The 19,685-nt window shown below is 43.0% G+C and overlaps 1 protein-coding gene across 1 annotated transcript in view; it reads left to right on the forward strand.

Moving 5' to 3' along the window:
• Positions 1-19,048, forward strand: part of MYH9 (myosin heavy chain 9) — a 67,645-nt gene extending 48,597 nt beyond the window's left edge. The window contains exons 17-41 of the mRNA XM_021386142.1: positions 56-177; positions 541-610; positions 1,572-1,732; positions 2,495-2,603; positions 3,582-3,713; positions 4,330-4,536; positions 5,049-5,186; positions 5,702-5,825; positions 6,648-6,819; positions 7,378-7,590; positions 8,008-8,152; positions 8,684-8,890; positions 9,694-9,798; positions 11,056-11,208; positions 11,551-11,799; positions 12,289-12,501; positions 12,675-12,887; positions 13,225-13,386; positions 14,074-14,202; positions 14,567-14,655; positions 14,852-14,975; positions 16,049-16,257; positions 16,722-16,830; positions 17,146-17,318; positions 17,483-19,048. Of these exons, the coding sequence (XP_021241817.1) occupies positions 56-177; positions 541-610; positions 1,572-1,732; positions 2,495-2,603; positions 3,582-3,713; positions 4,330-4,536; positions 5,049-5,186; positions 5,702-5,825; positions 6,648-6,819; positions 7,378-7,590; positions 8,008-8,152; positions 8,684-8,890; positions 9,694-9,798; positions 11,056-11,208; positions 11,551-11,799; positions 12,289-12,501; positions 12,675-12,887; positions 13,225-13,386; positions 14,074-14,202; positions 14,567-14,655; positions 14,852-14,975; positions 16,049-16,257; positions 16,722-16,830; positions 17,146-17,318; positions 17,483-17,600 (3,846 nt within the window). The 3' untranslated portion in view covers positions 17,601-19,048. The remainder of the gene's footprint in view (positions 1-55; positions 178-540; positions 611-1,571; positions 1,733-2,494; positions 2,604-3,581; positions 3,714-4,329; positions 4,537-5,048; positions 5,187-5,701; positions 5,826-6,647; positions 6,820-7,377; positions 7,591-8,007; positions 8,153-8,683; positions 8,891-9,693; positions 9,799-11,055; positions 11,209-11,550; positions 11,800-12,288; positions 12,502-12,674; positions 12,888-13,224; positions 13,387-14,073; positions 14,203-14,566; positions 14,656-14,851; positions 14,976-16,048; positions 16,258-16,721; positions 16,831-17,145; positions 17,319-17,482) is intronic.

The raw sequence follows: 19,685 nt of genomic DNA on the forward strand, positions 1-19,685 counted from the left end.
AAGCCCCTTTTGTAAAAGCTTCATGATATTAAGAAAATGTTTCTTTCCTTACCAGGCTGGAAAGCTCGACCCCCATTTGGTCCTTGATCAACTTCGCTGCAATGGAGTGCTGGAGGGAATCCGTATTTGTCGTCAGGGTTTCCCCAACAGAATTGTATTCCAGGAATTCAGACAAAGGTAAAGACTAGAAAATAATCTGAATTTGTCTTTACCCCAGCAAAGACATAAGTGTGAAAATTGAAGTATTTTGTTACAACTAGATCAATGCTATTTTGAAAGGCAGCAGCACCACAACATCTATCCCTTGTTATTCCCCTGCATGAAGCCTCCCAAAAGTATCTTCGTCTTTTTCTCTACTAAGCATGGAGTTGTGGTGAGGAGTGGAGGACCCCATCCAAGACTACTGCTTTATGTTCTTTTGTCTAGAGGTGCAATTTTTTTCTTCTAACAAGACCATAAGCTGTTAAAATGAGATAGGAACTAGTGTTTTTTGTTTTCATATATACCTATGTAATTAATCCAATGCTTTCTGCTCTTCAGATATGAAATCTTAACTCCAAATGCAATTCCCAAAGGATTTATGGATGGAAAACAAGCCTGTGTGCTGATGGTAAGACATTCCATCAACTCTGTTTGAATAGAATAAACATTATGGATGTGGTGAGGAAGCTGGGGTTGTGCATTCTGTAAGCATATTAAATATACCTTCTACACACAGACAGAAATTCAAAAGACAAATGTTTTGACTGAGAGAAGGAGTGTGCAGAAAACTGTCTTGCCTTCACCGCTGGAGGCTCTTGACTAGCATGAGGTTCAATAATAATGGGCACAGAGGATCCTTCTGTTTCCACAGATGTGTACACTTTTAGATGCCAACAGTATTCACTGAATCAAAATGTTAAGAAGCATTGTTATCTTCAGTTTTATGCTTGAAGTACAAGCTTCAACAAACTTTTTGTAAAGGCCTGCTGATGGCAAACGCTTTCAGTGAAAACTCTTAATTAATTTCTGCAGAACTGCCTGCTTCAAAGGGAAAGTTTTGGCTTTGTAGCTTGTTGGCTAGGGGACACTGAATTCAATTTAAGGGATTCCCGTTTATTCTGTCTCAGAGGAATATAGTTTCTTCCTCTGAACTGGTAAAGGTATTGACACCAAATCATTTAAAGGAAGGGAAAGCTGGTTGGGGTGCCTTTCAGATTAGAATTGGGAAAAATAAAATATGAAGGATCAACAGATGCATTCCTCTTAGGAAAGGAAGAGGATGTTTGGAAAGAAAAATATATTCCTTGCGGCATCCTTGCAGCTCTGGGTGCTAGATGTGGTGTTATATTAAATAATTGCCTTCTAACATGTTTTCTGTCTTCTATTGCCTCTGTTTCATGCTGTGCTTGGCTGAGCTCCAAATCTTCTAATTGAGACAGGGCTTTTGCAGGAGTTACCAGCGTTGGCTTACCTGAGTGGGTTATTGTGGGAGAAAAGGGGTATCTTAGAGCTGTGAGAGACATATATTCTGCAATGTGACATGAAGCAGTCTTTGCAATAAATGTATTCTTCTCTTTCTCTCATTTTAGATCAAAGCATTGGAGCTGGATTCTAACCTTTACCGAATTGGACAGAGTAAAGTGTTTTTCAGAGCTGGAGTCCTTGCTCATCTTGAAGAAGAGAGAGATCTGAAGATCACAGATGTCATTATTGGCTTCCAAGCATGCTGCAGAGGCTACCTGGCCAGAAAGTAAGGACCATATTTTATAAAGTACATTATAAACATGTGTATTTCTCCTCTTCAGGTGCAAGTTTCTCTTAAAAACAACAACAACAAAAAAAACTGACTACAAGTTATTTTTTGTCAGAAAGACCATGATTTGTTTGTTGCATATAACAGCTGATAGTTGTTTTAGAGTTGTCCAATCTCTGTAATACTTGAGTTCTAGCACATTCAAGAAGATATATATGCTACTGTCTTACATACTACTAGAGCAGTAAAGTCTGTTTCCCTCCATAGGAACACTAAAGAGCAGTACAGCAGGCAAACTTTTAGGTTTGGGTTGGTTTTTCTTTTTTGTGAAAGAGCTGCAAGCTACAAATGTGATGTTTCAAGGGTCTTAGCACAGTACTGATCCAAGAGGTGTAGGGATTTCTCTGAAGCTGTTAGGTAGGACTGCAAATGGTACATATCTAAAAGCAAGAGTGGTATCTGCCAGGTTGGCAGGAAAACGCACCTCTGTTTTGTATCTCCTCGTGGGAAGTGAGAATGAGGCTTCTAAGATTGGAAGGTGCTAGGGAGAAACTTTTTTTAATAAAAAGGAAGTTGAGTTAAGGAAACGATAACCAGTCTTACCTGAGCAGAAGCAGTTCTGCTTCTTTTTTCTTTTTTTTTTTTTGAGGAGAGAACCTTCTCAAAATGTAATCTAAAGTTATCCAAGAGTGGTCTTGGTTGAGAGATTAGTGTCCCACTGTGGCTTCCTTTCTTATCTGATCTTCATTTACTTTGCAGAGCTTTTGCCAAGCGCCAGCAGCAGCTGACAGCCATGAAAGTGCTCCAGAGGAACTGTGCTGCCTACTTGAAACTGCGGAACTGGCAGTGGTGGAGATTGTTCACCAAGGTAATATTTTTTCCATTTATAAGAGTTTAGGCAAGCGTTTGTAGTTGTGATTTAAGCTTCTCAGGTTGAACCACAGCAAAAAAAACCAAAACAACAACAAAAAAAGCCACTTCCTTTCCAGTTGAGCTCACTTGTAACTACACCTTGATTCATTTAGATAGATACAAAATACGTCACATTATTCTCTATGTAGTATGCCTGCATAACAAATGCAAGGCTACGTGCAAGTAATGTGGAAAAGCAGAGCCATCATTTAATGTTTTATGCATAGAAGAGGATTGCTTTCTTTGGTGGTGTATCACGTCAAAGAGTCGCTTACTACATGGCTAGTCAGTTTAGCTAGACAAAAATTGTTAACATGGAGAGAAGTTTGTCATCTCTTTCTCCAGAATTGTGAAAGCAAAATGAAAACACTGGAGTCTGATTCTGCTGTTAGACTTGCACGTACTTTATCTTCATAAAGACAATGAGCACATGAAGAAATGGTCTTTTTCCCAAACTCATGGGATTTTTCCTCTTTAATTATGGAGACTTTGCAGCTAAATCAGAGTTGAAAGTAGTTTTCTTATTCCTGTGAAGACTTCTAAGGATTTTGGATGGGGAAGTGCAGAGGTGGGTGGTGTTTGTGTTTTGTTTACGCTGACTGCCTGTGAACTGTGAAGTGCCCCACTGCATGGCAAATCTATTAAACTGCAATTACTGCTTAGCCCTTGAGAGTCCTGAAATTTACCCATTGCTTTCCTGATGTATCCCACCTGGAGGAAACACTGGGCAGTCAGAGGCAGGCAGAGGGTTAGTGGCAAAATCGATGGTATCTAGTCCTCTGTGATTCTCCCATGGTTCATAGTAAATTAGTTGGTCATTCCTTCAGATATGATACTTAAAATAAAAATTGTTTTATTGGATGCTCATCATATACAAGAGCATTTTGTCATGTTTTCAATTAAATGCATCCTATTCCCTTGGTTTCCTTTTCAGGTGAAGCCCCTCTTGCAAGTAAGCAGGCAGGAAGAAGAGATGATGGCCAAGGAAGAAGAGCTAATAAAGGTTAAGGAGAAGCAGCTAGCTGCAGAAAATAGACTGAGTGAGATGGAAACATTCCAGGCCCAGGTGAGTTGTGTGTAAAACTCATTTTGTCCACTGCTTTAAGAGCTATTCCTTTGCTTTAGTGGTCTGATGCACAAGCTGCAGGATTTCTGCTTGCTGAAATATGCGACTTAGCTCCGTCTTGTTCAGTTTCGCTTGCCCTTCTCCCCAGCTCATTTCCTCCACCAGGTCATTTTGTACATTGAATAACTATTGCCCTGTTACAGCCATTATGTTTAAAGTCTCTTTTGGCTGAGTATTGTAGCAAACTGGTTGAATTCAGCCTCATCATAAATGGAATTCTTTTTGTTTGGAACACAGAAGGTGGCAGCAGGCTTATTTTTCTGTAGGGAAAACTTACTTACTTACTTTGCTTTTGCAGGGGAAAACTAAACAATCTCCTTATTTCTAATTGTCATTGTCTCTAGAAACTTGTTAGGGCTAATGTGAATGGTTTGGGATCCAACACTTAATAACTGCATTTTGACATTTAGTCTTTAAGTAATAGCAGGAGACAGCTGAAGTTGTTACATGTAACTGCAGAACACAGGAGCATATACCTTCAGTTAGTATGAATTGCTTAGCGCTTTGGTAAATTGGAGTTTGTCTTACTGTTGTTTCTGGTTTGTGTACAATGAAGCTAATGGCAGAGAAGATGCAGCTGCAAGAACAGTTGCAAGCAGAAACTGAACTCTGTGCTGAGGCTGAGGAGATACGAGCCCGCCTGACAGCCAAGAAACAAGAACTAGAGGAAATATGTCATGACTTGGAAGCAAGGGTGGAGGAAGAAGAGGAACGGTGTCAACATCTGCAGGCAGAGAAGAAGAAAATGCAGCAGAACATTCAGGTAATGCATTAGGAATGCCATCTCTGATATCAGCAAACAGGATAATAAGAGTCAGAGTGGTTCGTTTTGTCTTACTTTGGAGGGAATCGGAAGAGAGAGAATCACAATAAAGGAAATACAATAGAAAAATCTGTCTGTGGAAATAATGGGGCAGAACAATTGTGATGCCTCAGACATTCAAACAGTCATCTGGAATGTGTTGTTCCATTCTTGAAGGTGAAAGTTATGGCTACTTGTCAAATAACTGGACAAGTTCTTGCTTGAACCAGGTGTTTTGGGAACAGTAGCGTTCTTTGCAAAATAGTATTGTTGTACTCTGCTATAAATTTTATTTACTAGCGTGCAGTATATTGCATCAAGTCAAGACAGAGAAGTCAGTTCTGGAAAGTGCTAATGTTATCTTGTAGAAAGGGTAAAGAAACATTGAAAGTTAGAACTTGGCTATTGTGCTGGTTGTATTGGCCAGTAAGCAGCACTAACAAATTCCTTGCTTTTGTGTTTGTGTTGTGAAGGAACTAGAGGAGCAGCTTGAAGAAGAGGAAAGCGCAAGGCAAAAGTTGCAGCTGGAAAAGGTGACCACAGAGGCCAAATTGAAGAAACTAGAAGAAGATGTGATAGTTCTGGAAGATCAGAATCTGAAATTGGCCAAGGTAAGACTCCTGCAGTTTTCTGTGCTGTCTAAAGATGTTCCAGTGACTCTCCTGGAACTACTGGCCAAAGGCTGACCTTTTCCTTTTTATGGGAAACTTATGAATTAATTTAATCTGGTGATAAGCAGCTCTAACCTGATGTTTTTTTTAATGAAATTAGATGCCTGTCTGTATTTTTTACAGATTGGTGTTGTATATTTAAATACAGTTAGTCAAGTTAGCCTTGACTAACAATAGGTAAACAAATCATTTTCTGGTCTGTTGTTATGACAAACAATATCAAGTTACTTCACAAACAGGCTTCCCTTTTGGCTTTGAAAGGACTGTCAAATACAAATCTGTAAGCCGTCATTTATTGAAGTACTATCTGTAATCCTGAAAGGGTTTATTTCCTTCCATATTTCCTTGTCCCTGTCATCAGTGCCTACTACTGCTACATCTTTAAGCACAGTCAGCTCTTAAAAGTCTCCTGTAGTTCCAGCAACTGCATTGACACTAACTTCTCATTTCTGCAGGAAAAGAAACTGTTGGAAGACAGAATGTCTGAATTTACAACAAACCTAACAGAGGAAGAGGAGAAATCAAAGAGTTTAGCCAAACTCAAGAACAAGCATGAGGCCATGATCACAGAACTGGAAGGTGACATTTTTTTTAATATGTTTTAAAACGCAGATCCTGCAGAGGAATTGTTTGTTCAATTTTTGGATGTTTTTTTGTTCAAAGCTGTGGAATTTCAGATTCATTCCTGAAGCTTGAGTCTCAATCCAGATTTTGAGGGGTTAAAGGCTAGTCTATAGTGTGTATGCTATTGATCGGTTTGACAGAGCTGTTCAGTGGCTGGGTGAAGGTTATGTGCCTTGTCAGCTGAGCCTGTGGTCTAAATAAAAATTCTCTCCAAAGCAGCAGGCCAATGGAGAAGAGAAGCTGGTTCTCTTTCTTCTCCTACTGTGGAAGGGTCTCCACCTTTCTACTTCCAGCAGCATCAGTTTGTCAGGGTTAGTGTGGGTTTTGATGCTCCATTTGTGCAAGTTCTTCCAAGTTCAAGCTAGATGCACTTTATTGTGGGGCTGGCCAGGTCAACCCAGCAGGAGATAGCCTACTTAATTGCAGTAAAGGGAGAGCAGACCTTGTGTTCAGCATCACTTAATGAGTGCCGTGTGGTGTGGGTGTTGGGAGAGACTAGCATTGTGCTCGTTGTTTATTGTTTTTTTACAATGAAGTGGGGAAAGAAGGTTTGAATGTAAAATGATGGAGAGGAAAATTGTACATGTATCTTTTAAGTGCAAAATATGCGCGCCATCTGCATTATCCTGACAGGATAATGCACTCCAGCTAGTTTTTACAGTTGTATTACCAGGAAAGATATTACTGCCTGAATAGCTTTATTTTCTCTTCTTTGTACAATGTTCTTTGAATGACTGTGTGTCACTGTGCAACTTACTTTGTCCTTATCTCCATTAGAACGTCTTCGACGTGAAGAAAAGCAGAGGCAAGAATTGGAAAAGACTCGTCGAAAGCTTGAAGGAGACTCCAGTGATCTGCATGACCAGATTGCTGAGCTGCAGGCTCAGATTGCAGAACTCAAAATACAGCTGTCCAAGAAGGAAGAGGAGCTGCAGGCAGCCTTAGCTAGGTGAGAACCTGACCTATGGTGCTGCCACATGAGGAAGTATTTCTTCTAGTCTTGTGTCACTTTGGAATCTATGTATTTCGGTCTGTGAGCTGTTAGGATTCGTATCCTTAGCACCAGAGTTCTTTGGCTTCTACTCACTGCCACATTCTCTGCACAGAGCTAGGCTATCAATGCAATGTGCTCTGTGCAAGTTTTGCCGTAGGATTTCAGGGGGGGTTAAAAAATAGTGGCAAGGCACTGTCTCTCTGTGGTAGTTGCTATATTTGTCTATTCAGTGAAGTGTCCAACTTCCATTGTAAAATGGTGCTTTTTCTTCTGCTTTCTTCTGTTGTCAGTCTCTCTCAGTCCCCTTCTTTAAGGTAAGTAATTGTGCTCTCTCAAGTATTGAGAGTTAGAACTTAGAATTTTGTAGGTGATCTATGGATCAAAGTTTGAAAGTAATCATGTAGAGCTGATCGATACCAGCTTTTTTTTCTGGATTATTCTTGGTAGGACAGGTGGTTTTCATCTATGTATGCTTTAAATCTGGCTCTGACCAGAACCCTATGTTAAACACAGGGTGGAAGAAGAGGCAGCTCAGAAGAACATGGCCCTGAAAAAGATCAGGGAACTCGAGTCCCAGATCACTGAGCTGCAGGAAGACCTGGAGTCAGAGAGAGCTTCCAGGAACAAGGCCGAAAAACAGAAGCGAGACCTGGGAGAAGAGCTGGAAGCACTGAAAACAGAGCTAGAAGACACTTTAGATTCTACAGCTGCTCAGCAGGAGCTCAGGTAACTCCAACATGTATTGTCTAGTTTGGGTTTTGACTTTTTAGTTTAAATTGATGCAAGTCTTTGTCAGAGCATGCTGGTTAGCAGCCTGGGTGGCTACAGAAGGAGGCAGTGTGCAAGCTGTAGTCAAGATTACATTCCCTTATCTGATGTAAGAAAGTTAGTTTGTTCTGTAACCCTAGCGGTGGTGATACCCAAAACATTAATGCTTTCAGATTTGCTTCTTAGCTGAAAGTAATGTTGTAAGCTTGTACTTAAGAAGGGTACAAATATAAGTTTTAACTTTGAAAAGTGAATTTGTAGCATGTAGGGCTAACCAAACCTCGGTGTTTTTCTGCATTAGAGATGCTGTTTGTGGATATGCGCATCTGTTTGATTCTCTCCTTTGCATCTAAATAAAAGCTGTGAATTTTACAGGTCAAAGAGAGAACAGGAAGTAACGGTTTTGAAGAAGACCCTTGAGGATGAGGCAAAGACACATGAGGCTCAGATCCAAGAGATGAGGCAGAAACATTCACAAGCCATTGAAGAACTGGCAGAGCAGTTAGAACAAACCAAACGGGTATGTGGAACAGGAAGTGTGAGACCAAAGCAGTCAGCCTCTCTGCAGCGATTGAAGTGATAGCTACTCTATGGCAATGCCTTAATACTGTGTTCATGACGCTAGGTTTCTGATGCACATACTCTTCTTTCATTGATAGATCATTTTGCACTATGAAGCATATTACAGTTGTTTTAAATAGTTGCATTCGTTCTTTATTCCCATCAGGCATCTTATACTGAATAGCCAATTTGTTGTCAAGTTCTTTTCTCTGCTAGCATTTGTTGAGCTGTACAACATTTAATTTGGAAATCTGATGGTGCAAGACTATCTCCTTTATTGTTGTCTGCTGTGATTGTTTAATTGTCTCCTTCTAATCAGGTGTTCATATTGTTTTTTTTCTGAATAAATAGTCTAAGACTTAGTTGTTAAACATGCAACATTTGTTTGCTGGAATAATTTGGAGAAAGGAAAAAAGAGTAATCACTCACTGGAAGTATTCTGCTGTATCTTCGGTCTGAGGTATTTTGCTATTTTTTTCCTCCCCTCCAGGTGAAAGCAAATCTTGAAAAAGCAAAACAAGCTCTGGAAAGCGAAAGGGCTGAGCTGTCCAATGAAGTAAAGGTGCTTCTGCAAGGCAAAGGGGATGCAGAGCACAAGCGGAAAAAAGTAGATGCTCAGCTCCAAGAACTGCAGGTGAAATTTACAGAAGGTGAAAGAGTGAAGACAGAATTGGCTGAGAGGGTTAACAAGTTGCAGGTGAGTGGCATGGGTTTTCCTTAGCTTCTGTTGTAGCCCAGGAATAGGGAGAAAAGAGGCTTGTAGGGTGGTACCTCCCTGTGGTTAATTTGAAAATCTCTTGTTCCTCCAAGGGATAAAGTGCCTACAAAAAGCACATACTTAGTTTGCTTCCCAAGGACTCAGCAAACTCCTTAACTCATTATCAGTTCAGGCCATTAGGACTGATGTCACTAATGAGCAGCCCCAAAAAGATGCTCCCCTTCAGAGTGCAGCAGTTTGTACTGTACAGTTCTGTAACCTTTCAGCTCCTTGAGAGGCATAGTCTGACGATTTGGAAGAAGGCATCTTGATAGTTTGTAATGTCGTTGATGGTGAAGAGGAGTGGCTGAAGGGTGATGCTGAAATCCAGGGTTTTATCCAACTCTCTTCAAGAGAAAAAACGTATACCTTTGGTTCACACCAAGCATTGCCTTCTGCCTTCTCCTTTCTTGGAAGGCCATCATTAGACGTTTAGCATTGCTTGTGTATGCAAACTCTTCTGGAGTCTGAAAATGTAATTTGGATTATCTACATGCAGTCCCAAAGCAAATCATATAAGATAAAGAGATTTAAAGACAGAAGTGTGTTGCAATAGAGTCTCTTTTAGATTCTTCATATTTAATCCCTGGGTCTCTAGAAATGACACATTTCTTCTCCCAAGAGATGATACACATACCTTACTGTTGAGAAGTGCCTTGTTTTTCACTTTCAGGTCTTGTAGCTGTTCCTGGCTTTGTTCTTGCTGATGCATTTAATAAGTGATACTCTCGTCTCTCCTTCAGGTTGAGCTGGACAATGTCACAGGCCTTTTGAACCAGTCTGACAGCAAATCAATCAAATTAGCAAAGGACTTCTCTGCTCTGGAGTCACAGCTTCAGGATACTCAGGTGAGAGCTTTGGAAGCCAAGGCATCTGTATCATCTGTATCATCTGTATTTGTTACATCCACTGTCTGTTACAAACGCATAATGTGAGAAAGCAATCTGGACACTGTTACATACTTACTATACAACACTTCAAAGGGTTGAATCTGGCTTTTTTGCTAAGGAGCTGTGTTGCATGGTATTGAGAGCATTTCTACAGAAAGCAGCTCTTTATCTTCCTTCTGCTTCTTCAGAGTGAGGAATATATGTAACTTTCCATGCCTTAGAATTAGAAGTTTTCCTCCATTGCCTTTCTGCTTGGAGTTCTTTGTTGCTAGTACTGAACTGCAATGCTGGATTCATGTGTTGGATGTTTTTTTTTTTTTTTCTTTCCCTGTGCATGATTTCCAATAAACCTATAAAGTTAAAGAGAAAAAAAATTATTTCCCATTAGATAATGGGAAAGTGATAGATTCAAATATTTTAGTATTTTTTTCCAGGAAAATTCATGCATAGTCTTACATTTTGGGATTGAACAAAATAAAATCATTTACCATTACTAGAATATGGGTCTTTTGGCAAAGCATGGAGCACCACACAGAAGATTGGGAGGGAAAGGAAGAGTTTGCCAAGCCTTAGATCTTCAGTAACTTTGAACTGACATTGATGTTCTGTCGACTTAGGACTCTTTTAAAAATCCAGTCTCAAAGATAGTGCACAATTCAAACGTGACTAATTTGAAGATTGGTTTCTACAAGTCATTTAGCTGAAGTACTGGCAGCAAAAGTTAGTACATGTTGTTGGTGCCCCAAGTTGGTAAATGACAGCTGTCTCAGAATTCTGCTAAGAGTAAAGTTGTTCTTAACCATGCCAGATCGTGTTGTCCGTTCCTGTGATACTTGAGTATGAGAAAGTTGTGTAGCAGAGTGTGGCCGTGCTGTTGTTGGGAAAGCTTTTTAATGCTGTATGTGCTACTCAGAGGACTCCAGAAAGGACTGTGGGTCCCTGTGCAGGAAAGCAGGAGACAGTACTTGTGTGGCAAAGAAGTTTACTTCAATCATGAGAGTGTGCAGAGAATAGAACCTTTCTCGATATTTTGTTTCTGTACTGACTCACTGGAAGGCAGTTACTTAAATTCTGTGTTCAGTTGTTTTATCTGTGAAATAACTTGCATAATTAACTGAAGTTCAAAAATATTCCCGCTGGAGAGAATGGATGAGGATGGTGAGCCTTTAAATCCAAAGAGATGTGCTGAGTTCCTCTGGGGTGCTTGTATTGTAGGAGCTGCTGCAGGAGGAGACTCGCCTAAAGCTGAGTTTCAGCACTAAGCTGAAGCAAACGGAGGATGAAAAGAACGCTTTGAAAGAGCAACTGGAAGAAGAGGAGGAGGCAAAGAGAAACCTAGAGAAACAGATCTCTGTTCTTCAGCAGCAGGTACAGTCTACCTTCCATAATCCAAACACTTGAGAGGAAGTGCAAGTGCAAGTCTGACTTGAAGGAAGTAAAATGTAAATGCAGAATTGGCATCTACTAAGAGAACCTTTCATGGACAAGGGTGATCCTGCTTACTTGAGTGAATCTCTGATAATGATCATAAAAACTGTAGATTTCTATGCAGGAATTCCTTTGGAATTCATTGTTACTGTGTTACTGGTTGTAGATGATTCCTTCAGAACTCAGCAGACTTATTTCCTCAGCTCATCTGGTGCCAGTAAACCACATACAGTGTTGTGCTGTGTGTGGTGAGGTTCACATGCAGTCTTTTCTGTCCTTCAGGCAACAGAGGCCAGGAAGAAGATGGATGATGGTCTGGGCTGCCTCGAGATAGCAGAAGAAGCCAAGAAGAAGCTGCAAAAGGACTTGGAGAGCTTAACTCAGCGTTATGAAGAAAAGATAGCTGCGTATGACAAGCTGGAAAAAACAAAGACACGCCTGCAGCAAGAGCTGGATGACATCGCTGTGGACCTGGATCATCAGCGCCAGACAGTTTCCAACCTAGAGAAGAAGCAGAAGAAGTTTGATCAGGTATGACTTCGGTCTTAACCCATTCAATATAGGTACATCTGACTTGCCAGATTTGCCTCTAAGAATATCTAAGCAGTGCTGTTTGGAGAACGCGTATTTATTTCTGAACTGAGGTATAGCATATAAAGTGGAGAGATAAGCTGTCATAAAGGGGAACTTGTTTTGTTTCATGCACAAGATCAGTGATGCTTCTTTTCCCAAAGGGCTAACTTGTATATGGACAATAATATGAAGTTATAAGTGCTGGCTGCGGTTTTTGAGGGGTACTTGGAACTGATACGTTGGATGCCTAGGGAATCAGAAGTTTATTCACTTAGGGTCAGCACACTATTGAATATGGGATGATATGCATTCTTTGAAGACAGGTTTTCTTGATTCCTTCTGTCCATGGCAGAAAGCTACATAGAAGGCAGTAAAAGAAAAGGTGCATGGTTATCGTGTTAAAAATTGTTCAGTAATTTCTCAAAATGCTAATGCTGTGCTTTTTAGCTGTTGGCAGAGGAGAAGAACATCTCTGCCAAATATGCCGAAGAACGGGACCGTGCTGAAGCTGAAGCCCGTGAGAAGGAGACGAAGGCCCTCTCCCTGGCCAGAGCCCTTGAGGAAGCCATAGAACAGAAGGCTGAGCTGGAACGAGTCAATAAGCAGATCCGCACAGAGATGGAAGACCTGATGAGTTCGAAGGATGATGTTGGGAAAAGTGTAAGTATGGAGCTGAGGTATCTGCACAGGAAATGTCACAAAATCAACGTTGTTAGTTTCATACTGCAAAATGCTTATGCTAGTGTGAACGCGGAGAATTGTAGTAGATCCAATCTTAGGATTGGTGAAATCGTCCTCTTGGAGGAAACTCTAAATGTGGTACTGTGCTGTAGGTCCACGAGCTGGAGAAGGCTAAGCGAGCCCTGGAGCAGCAGGTGGAGGAGATGAAGACACAGCTGGAAGAGCTGGAGGATGAACTGCAGGCCACAGAGGATGCCAAACTGCGGCTAGAAGTGAACCAACAGGCCATGAAGGCGCAGTTTGACCGGGACCTCCTGGGACGTGATGAACAGAATGAAGAGAAGAGGAAACAGCTGATTAGACAAGTAAGAATTGCTTTGTAAATCCTGAAAGTGTTCTGCAAAAGCACTTATGCCCAAAGATGGCTAAGGCAGTGGCAATCCACACATCATTGTTAACGATAACCCTCCGGTCAGCGCTGCAAAGACTTTCCCTTGTGTGCATGATTTTTCAGACAGCCTTTGTCTATCTGAAGAGCCTGTGTTGCTTTATTAGTGAGAAATGTTAGCCCTAATCCCTCTGCCAGGAGGAATTAGAGCAAGTCACATGCTTGCACTTGAGTGCAGTTTGTAAGGTGGATGTGAAAAGCAGCTTTGGGGAAATGAAGAGCTGATACACTGCTGCCTGAATTTCTTTGTACAGGTGAGGGAGATGGAGGTGGAATTGGAAGATGAACGAAAACAGCGTTCCATTGCTGTGGCTGCCAGGAAGAAACTAGAGCTGGACCTGAAGGATCTGGAAAGCCACATAGACACTGCTAACAAGAATCGTGATGAAGCCATCAAGCAGCTCCGCAAACTGCAGGTGAGGAACTGCAATTGTGTTAGTTGTGGATGTGAAGGGTATTTACCCAGGGAAATGAGATACAAGATTTCACCACATGAGAACCATGCATCAGTGTCACAAGAGCAGCAACTTTGTAGCAATTTACCCGGAAAGATTTATTGGCATTTCAAATATCCTTCTAACCCCCTTCTGCCTGTTTAATTCCCTTAGAGACAAGCTGCAGGGAAAGTCTGCTCGAGTGCTTGCCTCCTATCAGCGTTTCTGTAAAGGATTATGGAGTTGCAGAGCTAGAGAGACTTAAAAGACGATGTAGGCCTTCTCCTGCCCGAAACAGTTCTGTCATACCGTTCTAATTCCTACAGGCATGTGTCTGATCTGTTCTTAGGAAAAACGCCAAGTCCTCCCTTAGGCCATCCATTCTGCTGCTTTGCTACAAAGCTTCCTGTACTCCTCCCTCCCCGTATCTGAGAATTTTTTTTTTCCCCTGCAATTTAAGCAGCTCTGTTTGCTTCCACTGCTAATTCTCCTTGTTCCTCATGAAATGGAAACTAGGTGATTCCTTCTTTTTACGGCAGCCTTTTAGGTAGCTGAAGACTAATGAAGTCCCCATTTCCACTTTCCCTCCCCGTATATCCGTAAGATAAACACAGCCATTTGTTCATCCGGATGCTCAGAAATCCATCCATTTTTGTTCTCCTTTTTCAGGCACAAATGAAGGATTACATGCGGGAACTGGAGGACACGCGTACCTCCAGAGAAGAGATTTTGGCTCAGGCCAAAGAGAATGAGAAGAAGTTGAAGAGCATGGAGGCAGAGATGATCCAACTGCAGGAGGTAATGGCATATGTGTGCAAGTCAAGGGTTTGTTTGTTTTCTTGACCAAGAACCAAGCGTGGCACTTTAAGCTTGAACAATTATTCTTTTCCTTTCTCTTGCTTTTTTTTCACTCTGCTCGAACACAAGGTCTCTTTCTAGTTGCAGAATTTGGTCCTTTCTTGGCAGCTGCAGTAGCAGTGATGCAAAACAAAGGAAGTTGTGAAGTGGGAGGGAAACAAGCCATGTCTTATACTTCAGTCTGGGTCTAGATAGAGACCGTACCACCCATTACTAGTAACTTCTTTTTCCTATGCTAGGCACTTTCCTATGCACTAGTTGGTCGCTTCCCGTTGCATCACTGACCGTCTCGTTTTCGTTCCAGGAACTTGCAGCTGCTGAGCGTGCCAAGCGCCAGGCCCAGCAAGAAAGGGATGAGCTGGCTGATGAGATTGCCAACAGCAGTGGTAAAGGGTGAGTAATTTTCCCTGCTCAAGGGTGGAGGAGCTGGTTTGAGAAAATACTTTGCAGGCTGTTATTTTTATGTGGACTGCAGTATGTACTGCGTCCTCTGTGCTTTTGGAAGACAGAGCTTATTTTATAAAAGAAAAAGTGGCAGGTTTTCCTCCGTGTTCCGCTAACATCAGGTGAATGTTTGTGTGTCCTGTAGAGCACTGGCCATGGAGGAAAAGAGACGCCTAGAGGCCCGGATAGCGCAGCTGGAGGAGGAGCTGGAGGAGGAACAGGGCAACACTGAAATAATCAATGACCGGCTCAAGAAGGCAAATCTTCAGGTACCTGTGCAGGCTGGATGTGTGAGCAGAGGCTCTCTAACCCCTGTAAATGGCCAAACTGTGCTCTGAAAAATGTCAGCTGCTGCTTTGTGGATGCTACAGGCCTTTGAAAGTCTATAGACCTGAATGCCGCAGCAGAGAAAATACAGAGGGCAGTTGGAGCTCACGTTAACTCCCTGGTTTTGATCCTGGAGTATTAAATGATTTTGGTAGCTGGAACCATCTCCGAAGTTTATCAGGAATTTCCGGTCCTTTTTTCCTTTTTTTTTTTTTTAAATTGAGAATCTACGAGAAATATGATCTGTAGTCTGCTTTTCTGTCTTGGCGTGCTGAACAGTGCCACAGTGTGTTTGGAAAGTGACTTTTCCGCCAGTTCTATGCTTCTTCAAATGGACTATCCATATGGAATTTGTTAGGCTGCTATAGAAACGGTGATCCTAATCTGTCTGTTCTCTGCTGTGCTTTATCTTTCCGACTTTAAGAGTCAGGCGTGCTGTTCTGTTAGCTCTCTAAAGCCAAGAACCTGGGCTGATGGTTTTCCAAGTGATGGCTTTACTCCAAAGAACATAGCTCTCTACTTGACTATCAGCCAGAGCCCTGGATTGGAAGCGGGTTGAGTTCTTGCCCTTTCGTCTTTGAAAGTCAGTAGTTTTAGGCTGCTTCTTTGTAGTTGAGGCAGACAGACATCAAGTAAGTGATAGATCAGTACAGCACATGTATGGAATCCACTTGCTTTCAGGATGGATGCAGTTCACTAAGACTGGTAATGATTGTGTTAAGTGCCAAATTGTCGCCTTCACCCAAGAGAGGTGCGTGATTGGCAAAAGTAGTCCTAAGAGGAGCTTGATAAGCCTGTTCTTCAAGTAATTACTTTAAAAATTGGAATAAACTAAGACATTTTGAGAAATAGCCAGTATCTCTGTGTACAGACAGCTCCTGCTATAGCAGAGTTATTCCAGGTGCTCAGCTCACCCTGGGGGTCCTTTTTCTTTGCATGTCAGCATGTGTCTGAGAAACAAATCAGCCTTTGGGGCTGGGACGCTCGATAGGCTAAGTGCTGCTTCTCTCCACAGATCGATCAGATGAACGCCGACCTGAACGCTGAGCGCAGCAATGCGCAGAAGAATGAGAACGCTCGCCAGCAGATGGAGCGCCAGAACAAGGAGCTTAAGCTTAAACTGCAGGAGATGGAGAGTGCGGTGAAGTCCAAGTACAAGGCTACCATCACGGCCTTGGAAGCGAAGATAGTGCAGCTGGAAGAGCAGTTGGACATGGAGACAAAGTATGTCCTGGCCTCAACTGTGGTTGTTTTACAAGTGTCCACCCTCTCAGGAATTTTAATCCCTTCTGAACAACTTCTGATTTGTCTGTATGAGGGCCTCATGGTAGAGGTACCGAGTAGTGCAGAAGTAGGATCTTGACAAACCTTCCTTGCTCTCATTGTAGAGACTTTTAGCTTCAACCAGACTTAACCAGTCCTAAAGCTGCAGCTGTGATGCGCCGTTGCTGTTCCTCTGTAGCTTCAGGGAAAGTATCTGTGACACCAGTACCTTTTAGTACCTTTTGATCATCTCTAGGAAGCGTTGCTTTGCTTCCCATCCTTTTTATTTATTTATTTTTTTTGTAACAAAGAATTAGTATGACTTCTGCTATCCTCTTTGTTTCTGACCTACCCACGTCTGGTCTTCTTGTTGGGGACTGCAGGGGATCGATTCCTGTCTGAGCTGTTGCTGTATTTCTGTGCAGGGAGCGCCAGGCTGCCAGCAAGCAAGTGCGCCGTGCCGAGAAGAAGCTGAAAGACATATTGCTGCAGGTGGATGACGAGAGGCGTAATGCGGAGCAGTTCAAAGATCAGGTGTGTGTGGTTACCTACAGCATTGTGGAGTCTGCTGGTGGGAGGGTTTCCCTTCTCTGATCGAGGCATCCTCTGCGTTGAAGAGGGTTCTAGCATTAATCTTCTTACGGCTTTCTCTTCTTTCTCCCTCGCTGTGATAATTTCAAGATGCTGCAGGAGAACACGTAACGCTTTTAAGAAAAGCTTGGAGCTGTCAGGTCCTAGGCAGCTGCTTTCAGGAAGGGAAGAGGGGACTTGGGAAACTGTCCTTTTTGCCACTGTAACCACTGTGCTGTAACTGGGGGAATGCTGATCTCCTTTCCTGCCCGTACGCAGGCGGACAAGGCCAACATGCGCTTGAAGCAGCTGAAACGCCAGCTTGAGGAAGCAGAAGAGGAGGCCCAGCGAGCCAACGCGTCCCGCAGGAAGCTGCAGCGTGAACTGGATGATGCCACTGAAACAGCTGATGCAATGAATAGAGAGGTCAGCTCCCTCAAGAGCAAGCTCAGGTGAGGCAGAGCGTTTAGTGCAGTATCGTGGCAGCCAACGCAACGTAGGCTTGCTGCAGGTGCCCACGGCAAACTGTCTGCTTCCTCTCCCTTTTCCAAAGCTTGCCGTGCCTGGTGAGAGCAGTGAATCTCGTGTTACTGACCTTCTGTCTGTCCTTCCCTAGGCGTGGGGACCTGCCCTTTGTCGTCACACGTCGAATTGTCAGGAAGGGTACAGGAGAGTGCTCCGACGAGGAAGTGGATGGCAAGCCAGAAAGCGGTGATGCCAAAGCTACTGAATAAGTCCTCTCATTTTGCCCAGGTTACACATGATGGAGCGACCCATCCACCCTCCCCTTTTCCATTGGACTTTCTGCAAACCCTCTCCTCTTAAATTGGCTGGGGATCTGCAGAGCAAGTCCAGCTCTGTGTATCTGGAGCCATCGGGCATCTGTATTCCTCGTTTCCTCCTCTTTCCAGTTTCCTAATCCTCTTTGTATTTAATGCCAAAGAGTTGAGGCTCTAAAATCTGAGCAGCAGTTTGGCATCTGCAAAGTCTCGTAGAACTGTCTGTGCCACGTCTGCTGATGAATCCTTACACAATTTGGAGGGAGTGGGGTTAGGGAAAGATTATTTTTGCTGTAAATCTCCTTTTTGTCTTCAGATGCTAGCTGCAGGGAAGCTCCTTCCTGTATTCTTTCCCCTCTCTCTTTGTTTGCTTTCGGCAATCATGTTCAGTGACCTCAGACTTCTGCCTCTTTTAATCTGCCCACCCACACGGTTTGGGAGCAGTTTCAGGAAAAACGGTGTGCTTTGGCCATGGCAACTCACCCTTTCTTCTTTCACCTGATTCCAGGGAGGGGTGAAGAGAGAAGCTCCTCCTGGGACTACCTGGAGGACTTGCCAAAGTTGTCTTTTTTTTTTTTTTTAATTTCATTCCCTATTTTTTTGGCTTTCCCTCCCCTTCCCCTTTTCTCCTCATTTTTTACTGTCTGGACAGATCTCTGAAGTGCAATGATGTCCTGTTAGTGTCTCTGCCTCTGAGCGGTTTCATCTAAGGTAGTGTGGACCAGTAGTTAACGACAGGCTGGGAAAGCAGAACAGCGTCCTTGTGCTTGTCTGAGAATCTCTAGGGGACCAAATATATTTAATGGTAATAGAATCTAGGGGAATTTAATAGGGTAGTGGGCAGAGGGTGGGGATGAGGGGAGGGGAATCCCTCTTTTATTGACATGTCCAAGCCTCTCGCACCTGCTCTATAACCAGGGGTTGGGATTAGTTATTGTGCACCATTGACTAAGAGTATATTAAAAACCCTTTAATCTGCACAGATATATGTAAGGCCTTTGTATCTCTCGTAATAAGTAATTAAGATAAAAATAAAGGTCTTTATCACTGCCTTTCTATTGGGACCATGGTTATATATAGATAGTCTTTACTTTTCTACACCGTACACTGGTTGCTGGATTTACCTGTATTCTTAACCATATTGTATATGCTGCATTTAGACCTACTTACGAGCAAAGTGAAAGCAGTGACATACGAAGTGCCACACTGTACGCCTGAAGCGCTCTAAAAGCAGGAGCCTCGTGTCCCAGTTGCTGTCACAAGAAAATTTTAATTTTTTTTTTTTTATATATATATAATAAAAGTGCCTTAGCATGTGCCTCAGCTGTGTGTCACCACTACAGTCAGTAATGGATTACTGGTGCTCCACTGATGTTACCAATAAAGATTATCCATGTGCTGCACTCTGTGTGCCCGTGTTGCCGTTCCGTCCTTCCCTCGGTGCGGTGAGGACCGCGTGCAGCGCTCCCAGAGCTTGGCTTCACCGCGAGGGCCGCGCCACGGTGGCAAGCGTCGCTGCTGGAAAATGAGGACGCAGCCTCAAAGCGAGCCTCCAAGTCTGCTGCCTGCAGGGGGTGGCATTCGTCTAAGCAACGCTGAGAGGGGGAGAAGCGTTCTCCCTAAAGCGTGAGTGGGTAGAGGGGGAAAAAACAAACAGAGGGCATCTGGAAATGAGGCTTGGAGATTGATGGTGCACGATGGGTGTTGTGCTGGAGCTCTGCCTGTTGGTCCTGCCTCAGGGCTGACCACAGTGGGTCGCGGAAGGACCTGAAGGAGAATGGAGCACGTGGATGTAGTTCCAGAAGGTGGAGTGGCTGGCAGTGCCGTTCGTTACAAGCATTCCCAACCCTGTACCAGGCTTGCGCTGGCTCGGAGGTTCACGGGTCTGTGCTGTAAAGCAGATCATTAAATATAATAACCCTGGCTAAAAATAGTCCTCCTGGTGATGCAGGCTACAGCATGCGTTTGTTGTAACAGCAGAACGGAGCGGGCAGGATAATCAGCCGCAGGGATGTGGAGGCAAATTGCCAAACCTGCAGC

Source organism: Numida meleagris, chromosome 1, assembly GCF_002078875.1.
Source record: "Numida meleagris isolate 19003 breed g44 Domestic line chromosome 1, NumMel1.0, whole genome shotgun sequence".
NCBI lineage: Eukaryota > Metazoa > Chordata > Aves > Galliformes > Numididae > Numida > Numida meleagris.